The sequence below is a fragment of the Myotis brandtii genome, unplaced genomic scaffold, assembly GCF_000412655.1.
Source record: "Myotis brandtii unplaced genomic scaffold, ASM41265v1 scaffold550, whole genome shotgun sequence".
NCBI classification, from domain to species: Eukaryota; Metazoa; Chordata; class Mammalia; order Chiroptera; family Vespertilionidae; genus Myotis; species Myotis brandtii.
Genome location: NW_005370043.1, coordinates 1,933,889 through 1,942,448, shown reverse-complemented (window position 1 = coordinate 1,942,448; position 8,560 = coordinate 1,933,889). Strand labels below are relative to the sequence as shown.

General features: G+C 54.4%; 1 protein-coding gene across 2 annotated transcripts in view; it reads right to left on the bottom strand.

Annotated features, from left to right (window-relative positions):
• Positions 1-8,560, bottom strand: part of ITPRIP (inositol 1,4,5-trisphosphate receptor interacting protein) — a 14,548-nt gene continuing 5,988 nt past the window's right edge. The window contains exons 1-2 of one of the 2 annotated variants that reach the window (XM_005878198.2): positions 5,303-5,823; positions 1-3,699 (exon numbers count right to left, since the gene is read on the bottom strand). In XM_005878198.2, coding sequence (XP_005878260.1) covers positions 2,028-3,686 — 1,659 coding nt within the window. In that variant the 5' untranslated portion in view covers positions 3,687-3,699; positions 5,303-5,823 and the 3' untranslated portion in view covers positions 1-2,027. Of the gene's footprint in view, positions 3,700-5,302; positions 5,824-8,560 lie in introns of those variants that run through there. The other variant, XM_005878197.2, reaches the window with a different exon arrangement.

Here is an 8,560-nt window from a genome sequence, read left to right as displayed (position 1 = left end):
CAGTTTCTACTCCTTGCAAGAATTTAATTCTTCCGTTAATATAAATAAGGCAGCAAGAAACACCAAGAGCTTTGCTGCTTTCTGCTTCAGAAGCTGCTTTGGTGGATAAAAGAGCCCCATTTCCCCGCTGAGTTCTGTCTTCTTTGTATAAACAAGGTATTTTTTTTCCCCAGTGAATTTTCTCTTGGAAGCAAAGGGGAAGCCGAGGGAGTGTCTGGCTTGGTCTTGGCCTCTGGGGGCTGATTCTTGGTTGGTGGGGTCTCTTCCAAGCACAATAAGATAAAGATGAAGGGGGCGGGGGGAGGCACAGGGTATAATAAATAAGGAAATTCACCCTGATTCTGGAAATGAATCCCAGGAGAATGAGGGGTGTGGGCTATTGTTGGAGACCACGTGGGTAGGTTCGGTCCCAGCCACGGTGGGCCTGGGGAGGGCAGATGCAAGCACTGCTCTGTCTAACTCCAGCTCACATGGAAGGCTTCCCACAGACTTCAATGCTCCCTTGTGGCTGAGCCTCCCGGCCTCACTTAACCCTGTCAGGCAAACTGTCCATCATGAGCACTCTGAGGCTAGGTGAGAGCGCTCCTGGGGCAGGGACAATATCCTTTCTTCAGCTCGTGGTAAGCCTGACACCCTGTGGAACTGGGTATGCTGTCTGGAAGGCATAGTCAGCTTTTACCCTGGAGGGAGAACCAGGTGCTGGTGAAGGCGCACACATTCTTGCCTCCTCCTTGGCTCCCTGCAAGGGTTAATGAGGCGATGCCAAGAGAGGAAATCCCAAAGGACCAGTGAAGCCACAAGTGGAGGAGGAACGGCTTCCCAACCCTCCTGAACCAGGCCTGCAGACAGAGGCCAGCTCCAACCGCAGGCTCTGGGGCCCGCCAAGTGACCGCAGCCCCCAGCAGTGCCGAGGTGGCCTCTCTGAGGCCTGGGGCTGTGCCCGCAATGCTGTCTGTGTGTTTCCAGTCAGCCGAGCCCCTGTTGGATTCTTAGGGTGTCAGTCATCTGTGCAGCCAGCAAGGGCCACCCAGAAAGGATATTGAGGGGGTCTTGGGCCTGGGAGCTGGGTTTCCACAGCAGCTCCTGCTCCCAGAAGGACTCAGGGCTACGGCAACCTCACCTCTCAGCTCTGCAATTTCCCCTGGACTGGGCATCAGAGGTCAGACTGCAAACCAGATCCCAGCACCCCAGGTGCCAGGCTGGCCTTCACCCGTCATCCTGTGCCCCTCTTTCTCTATCAACTCTACCTTTAGTGCCTGCCTTCCTCCACCAGCTGTGGGGAGATCAAAGAGGGGTGAGGGACCACTGAACTGGTACCTAGCATGGTATGCGGTGCCCATGGTGCTTGGGGCACAGCACGCTGGGGAAGGGGCAGGGAGAAGGGTGTGTACCCTGGATAAGACATGTAGCTGAAAAGTAGCATACTGAACTTCTTTCTGCCCCCAAGTACCCACTTATGTGCAACAGAGACATTAGCCACTCAGGGCCTTGAATCTCTACTTGGTCTTTTCACCAAATAATATAAAAAATGGCAGCCACAGGCCGTGCAGGCTGTGGATGGAAGGTGGTGAATTCCCATAGCTGTCCCTACTAGATGCCTGGGGCCAAGGGTTCCTGGAAATAGGGGTGCACGGTCTTAACACAAACTCCGTCAGCATTCCTTCCATCCTCTGTTGATACTTAAGTAAAGGCTGGACCTGGGATGTAAAAAGAAGTACACCCAAAGTGATGCTGCATTATCTCTAACTCCATGTCCATAGAGTGTTTTGTCATCATCTTGGCCACTCGCGATGACCCAAAAGTAAGCTGCAAAGGCTCAGTCCCCAAACCCAGCAGGCCCCGGTGGCATGAAAGCAAACTGGCTTCCAGCTTGGAATTCTATTTCTTCCGCAGCACAGGGCCTCTGTCAGGCTGAGCCATGGCTCCCAATGAAGCCCGCCGTTTCCCCAGGACGGGGCCTGCAGGTGCCCCCGGGAGTGTGGACAAGTGGAATGCCCTGCATCTTTGTCCTCGAGGTTCCGGCTGCTCTACAAGACGACAGCTTTTGGGGGCAGGTTAGCGTGGTCTGAGGGGATGTGTAGGGAGTACTCGCTAATGAGCGCCGGGGCGTTCTTGAGCATCTCATAGAAGGAGTCCACTGTCTCCCGGTAGAGGCTTCGCTGCAGGACGAAGGGCCGGAAGAGGTTGAGGGGCTCGGCCTTGCGCACGGCCTCAGGGAGTCCCAGGGTCTCGGGCACCTTGCGGTTGCCGATGAAGAAGTGATGGAGCTTCTTCTCAAGCAGGCTCTTCTCCAGGAAGCAGAGCAGCTCACGTAGACGAGCGTCGAGCTGCCCGGCCTTCCAGTCGGTGGACCGCCGGGAGAGCAGGAGGTGCAGCAGGGCCGTCTTCAGGTGGTAGTTGCCCAGCCCGCTGGGGCCGGTCAGGCGGCGCTGCTTGGAGAGCAGGAAGGAGGCGATCTGCAAGCAGGTGAGGTGGCAGGCACCCTCGGGCAGTGCCTTCGATGTCATCCGGAGGAAGTGCCGCTCATAGACAGCAAAGGACAGGAGCCAGTCAGTGCTGGATGCCGGGGTCTCCCCAGAGGGCTCCCTGGGAAGGTGGGAGACAAAGTACAGGTCCGAGTCATCACACTGGATCACAGGAATCAGGTTGAAGGGCATGAACTTCCCTGAGCGGAACCTGATCTTGAGGGACCCCGGGGTGTCCAGCTGGCCAAAGGCCAGGTCGAACTCATACTTGTGGGCGATGCGGTGCCAGGCTTTGGTGAGGGCCACCTGGAACCACCTCATGACCTGCATCGTGTCCAGGTAGGGGGAACCTCTGGCACACAGTGGGTCTTCCACCTCGCTGATGGGCTGCGCCAAGTTGTTCTTGCCATGGAGGAGACACAGCAGGTCTTCCCCAAGCTTCGTCTTGCCACAGATACAGCCCAACGTATCCTCGTCAGCCCGGACCACCTTGATCTGGCCGTAGCCCTGGCGATTTAAGGGCACCGAGCGGCTGGAGCACCAGAGCTCTGGGTGGAAGTGGTAGGGCTCAGGGGGTATGAAGGGCACAAAGAGGTGGCACAGCAGCGGCTTGTCCACCTGCCAGTTCTCGTACATGCTGTCCACGCCAATGAAGTCCTCCACCTCCATGTCCCTGTCCCGGTTGCACAGGCTCCTCAGGGCTTCCAGCAAGTCATCCACAAAGCCTTCCACAAACTCCCGGGTGCGGGCTGCGTCCGCCGTGGCCCCCCGGATGCAGCGCTCATAAAAGTGGTCCAGTGTGGCCTTGTTGGGCAGGATGATGCCTCGGAGGGGGGCGCCATCCTGGCCAGGCAGCTCGTCCTCGTCCCCGCCCAGGCACTCGGGCGAGAGCCCATCCTGGTGGTCCTGCCGCCACACCTCGATCACTAGGAAGAGGATCATGCAGAGGGTGCTCCACAGGTCCCAGGCTGAGCGGCTCTCATTCTGCTGCTGGGCCTCCTCGGCCACCCGCTCCAGGGCCTCCTTCTCGGCTGCCAGCTGCGCCACCTCCTCCTCCAGGCGCAGCTGCTCTAGATGTAGCTTCTCCTCAAGCACCTGCATCTTGCGGATGATCTCCTCCTCGTTCTCGGGGACCGTGGCGTTCTCCCGCGGGAACAGCAGTGGGTGGTTGATGATGGCTGTGACCACCACTAGACACACCCGGAAGAGCCCCAGCGCCATGGTTGTAGCTTTCCTGGAAACAGAAAGAGACCAACAATCACGCCAAGCTTCCCTCCACACTTCTTCTTCCCTGGACCCTCCCACCAACTCCTGCCCTGTTGATCTGGGAATGTCCTATAGTTCTCCCCGCACCCCACCCACCATCTCCTCACTGTTTCAGTACAACCTGGAGAACAACCACCCCACTATCCCACACCAGCAATCCTGACTGAATAACCCACTGTGATGGACCTCTGCTGTTTTCCCAGACATTCCTGTTTCTGGTAGCAGCACCCCACTTTCCCTGGGAACCAATTCTTTACAACTCAGTCCTTATGACTTGGGTGGGGATAAACACCCCCAGCTCCAGGGAAGCATATAATCCAGGCCCAAGACTAGTCCCCACCCCCACCACGTGATTAGTTCAGGACTGAACATGACTCCATCCGGGTCAATGGGAGACGGAGGTAGGGGAACAGGATTATGCATGCTGTTGGCTCCTAGCTACCTCAAAGCAGGGTCTGCCTAAGATGCCAACGCAGAGGAAAGTGGGCCCCTGGATCCAGCTATGCCTGAAGCCATTGCCTCTGGCTTATAAATCATATAAATCCATAAACTCCCCTTTATGATGAAGTTGGTTTGAGTTGTTTTCCTATCACTTGAAACCCAAATAGTCTTGAATAAGATATCCCCTTCTTCCCCAAATGAATGCTATGTGGCAATGCATCTTTCCTCAATGCAGTAAAGCCCAATGGACAAGAGGGCTGGGTTCCAAAGCCAGCCCTGTTATTGATTAGCTGTGTGGTGTTGGGCATGTTAAGCCACATCTCTGAGCCTGTTTCCTTATTGTACACCAGGGAAGCATAGCACCCAGAGTCGTTGCATTGATGGATGTGGTGATCCATGCAAATGGCACACACAGCACAGTGAATGGTGCACACCATGTTTTCATTGAATAGCTATGCTTCTGAAGCAGTTTTCAGCCCTTATCTTTCCCTACTGCAAACCCCTCTGATCTGGAAGACCCCACCCCAAATTCGGGTCTTTCCCAGGACAATCTTGGAGACACACCAGTCATTGGTTTTCCTACCATGAGTCATCTGAACGTGAAATGGGACGTCTTACTTGAGAAAGGGGATACTCCGTTCCTCCAGGATAAATGAATATTTAGGTCTCAAGGGAGTTTTGGGGAAGGGCTAACCCTTTACCATCATTGCCATTCACACTCTGCAGCTGCAATATCTCCTGGGAGTTGGTGACAAGTGCAGAATCTCAGCCACACCCCAGACCTATTGAACCACAATCTGCATTTTAATCCCTGTCCACATTAACGTCTGAGAAGCATTGTCTTACAGTGTAGGCCGTACATAAGGCCTTCTTTTATCTCAGCAGAAACCTTGGGAAATGACAATGGGCCTTTTCCACACTTGCCCTGCCTCCTTCCTGCCTGAGACCTCAGCTAGGAGAGCAAATGGCCAAATGAGATCCTTGTTGAACAACAAAGAGAATGCAGAGAGCTCCTCCCACCACACCCCTGGTGCATGCCAACACATGCTGATAGAAGCTTCTTCGAGTTGCCTGAGTCCATTCTCTGATCTTGAATTTGCACCCTGAAAACCACCTGTTTTGGTTCTTACCCTAATGGTGCCAAGCAGCAGGTATCTGTCACCAAGTTAAGATCCCTCTGAAATTTCTACTGGCAGCGCCAGGATGTAAATGACCTGAGTTGCTGCCCAGATGTGACTCCACGCTGTACACAGCTGGATGTGTCAGCAGGAAGCAAATGGGTTGTTTCCACTTGAGGAGGAAGTAGAGGACCAGAGAAAGTGGAGGAAGTCACACTGGAAGGGGATAGGGTGACAAAAAAGTAGGGGGGCAGATAGCCAGCTTTTCTTAACCCAGACAAGGAGCAGCTTGTTAGGTAATTGAGACCAGCCCTGGTTTCTACATTAGAGAAACATCAATGGAAAGTTTTGCCAGGTGGTCCAAAGCAAAGCCATGAGACTGGGATGAATGTGAATTGAGTTTTAAGATAAAGGAGTATTAATACTAGAATACCAGGCAGCGGCCAGGTAGGAGATCATTTGAATTCCCCTTTAGTCATACACCTTTGGGCTCAGCAGGTCCTGACAAGTCACAGCAATAGCCCTTGGCAACTCCCAACCCAGGAGGTTGGTTTCCGTGTCAACTCAGGATAGGATGCCACAACTGGGGAGTGATGTCATCGCCAAGCCCTGACTAGGAAGTCCTCTCTGCCTGAAGCTTCCACAGGGCTCCCTGGGTTGGTGTCTGCAGGAGGATAAAGGGCCATAAGGGTCACCTTGTCCTGGGGCAGCAAGGTTCAAAACTCCAACCCCACTGGAGCAACTGACTCCGTGAACGAGGGGGTAACAGGAAGGACTCTGGAGGAGACAGACTAGGTTAGCACCCAGCACGTGCACCTACTACGTAAGTGACCTTGGACAAATCATTCAACTTCCCAGAAACTCAGTCTCTTCATCTATAAAATGGGGTATTACCTCTATGGTAAAGCCTGATTGAGAGAATTCAAATAAAGCCCTTAGCAAAATGCTTGCCCCTGAGCAAGTTTTCTTGTAAAAGGGGAGTTGCGATGGGATGGGAAGAGCAGATGAACCTTCCTGCGGGGGTTCACGATGGAATGGGCCATACAGATGCCCCTCCAAGGAGCTCTGGCAGGATGCGGGCAGCCCACAATAACACTGTTAAGAGCAGGGTTACAAACAAGACCTGGACAGGCGCCTGAGGGAAACAGTGGAAGGAGCCCGGGCGGTAGAAGCAGACAGGCCTGGGCTTGAACCTTGACTCTGCTCCTTGCTGACTGGTCTTAGGCAGTCACTTGGCTTCTCAGGGGCTCCGCTGCAGCAGTCCCTCCTTCAGAGGGAGATTGAGTTAATAAGCGAGATAATGCATCTCAAGGGCTTAGCAGATGCCCGGCCAAGGGGAGGCACCTGACAGCATGGGCTCCTCCCCATCTCAGCCTCCATAGGCCCATTTTCTCACTTGTTAAGCACACCAGCCCTGCCTGAGACCCAGGGTGTGGAGGAACACACGCTCAAAAATGCTCCGAAAGCACAAACACTGCCTGGGGGTTGCTGTCCCTTGGCTCACCATTCGGTCCACCCTGCCCCCCAGCAAAGGGGAGAAGCCTTTTGAGCCCTGGATCCTCCTGGAGGTAGAGTTCCCGCTGACTCAGTCCTTACTTAAAACATCAACGCCCTCCCAGGGATCAGAGGGGATCCCAGCAGTCATTCTGTTCCTTGTTAACCTCTGCACAGGCTGGCTCTGCCTGCTCAGTGCCTACTAGATGGGGCTGAGTTTAAAGCCTCTGCTACTCCCCCTCCCCAAACCAAGTCACAGGGAACACTGCCCTGGAGGCCACAGGGACAAAAATATGAGCGGAGGGAATCTAGGCAGTTAGAATTTTGGAGACTATGGGGACAGGACAAGTAGCTCAGAGCCTCTCACAAAACCACACACACACACACACACACACACACACACACTCTCTCTCTCTCTCTCTCTTCTTCCCAAAGGACACCTTTCCTCCAATTCAAGGATGTCCACCTCCACCTTGGCCCAAAGCTCTAACCTCTATGAGGCTGCCCCACACATGTGATCTGAGATATCCACTTGGTGGGTTTGGCTTTGAAAATAAACCTGGGTCACTCGGAGGGCTGGGCCTATCTGCTTGCCAGGAAGCTGGCAGGAAGCCTGCTGAGTTCCTCTCCACCCCGGCCCCTGCCCACAGAGCATGGCAGCCCATGCAGGTCACAGCTAAACTTAGCTTGGCAAAGGGCCAGGGTCACGGGGCAGCAGGGGCTGGGGCAGAGGTTTGCAGGTGGTTGGCCAGAACCAGTGATTTACTCAGACTGTTACTCTGAGCCTGGCCAGACCCTAGGGGAGAAATCCAAGGTGGCCTCTCCCTTCCCTGGGGTCCCTCACTCCTGTGTCCCCCCCCCAGACCCCTACAGCCCCTCCACCATAGTTTAATCCAGTGAATGCCACTAAGAGTTGTCAGTGACATGCTTCCGTTCATCAAGCCCTTGCTAGGATATGCTGGGCACTGTACACAGTGACCCCTGTAGCTTTCTAAGCAGTGGGTTACCCCTATTCACAGATGAGTTAACCAAAGCCTGAGACGAGGTACTTTTCCAGCTAGAAAAGGCACAGCTGGCAGAGATCCAGCTGTTCTGTCTGCCTCTACCTGCACAGCCCAAGCTCTTTCCACGGTGCTAGGTTTACAGAGCACCTACTGTGCGCAAGGAACACACTGTGTGCTGAGGCTTGCAGCATGATCCTCGCCAGTAAAAACACTACAGCCCACATGGGGAAGCAGACAGCCACCAAATGAGTCACAGGACAGAATGAGCAGTGGGGCATAAGTGGTGTGTGAGCAACAGGCTACGAAAGACAGTTTTATTCCTGTTCATCCGGGACCCTTCCTTGTCTGTAGATCTTCCCTGTGCCCACCTCCTGGGGAGATGTGGGTGTGAAACCCCTCAGCTCCACATCCACTTCCCTGCCTTCTTCCAGACACAATTCCTACGACAAACCCGGAACAGTGGGAGCCTGTGTCCAACCCCACGATGTGTTCAATACGCCTTCTACCCCAAAACGCACACCTACCCCGACCCAGGGCTGACTGACTCCAGCTTCAACAGTGGTGGTGCCCAGGACCCCTTTCTCAGCTTCCCAGCAGTCCCGCTGGACCAGTAGCTTCCAAAATGTGGTTCCCAGCATCACCTGGTACTTGTTAGAAATGCAAATTGTCCCGTGCAATCCTAGACCTGCTGATCAGAAATGACAGGGCTGGGCCCAGCACCTGTGTTTGCAAGCCCTCCACATGGTTTTAATGCCCACACGGGTCTGAGTTC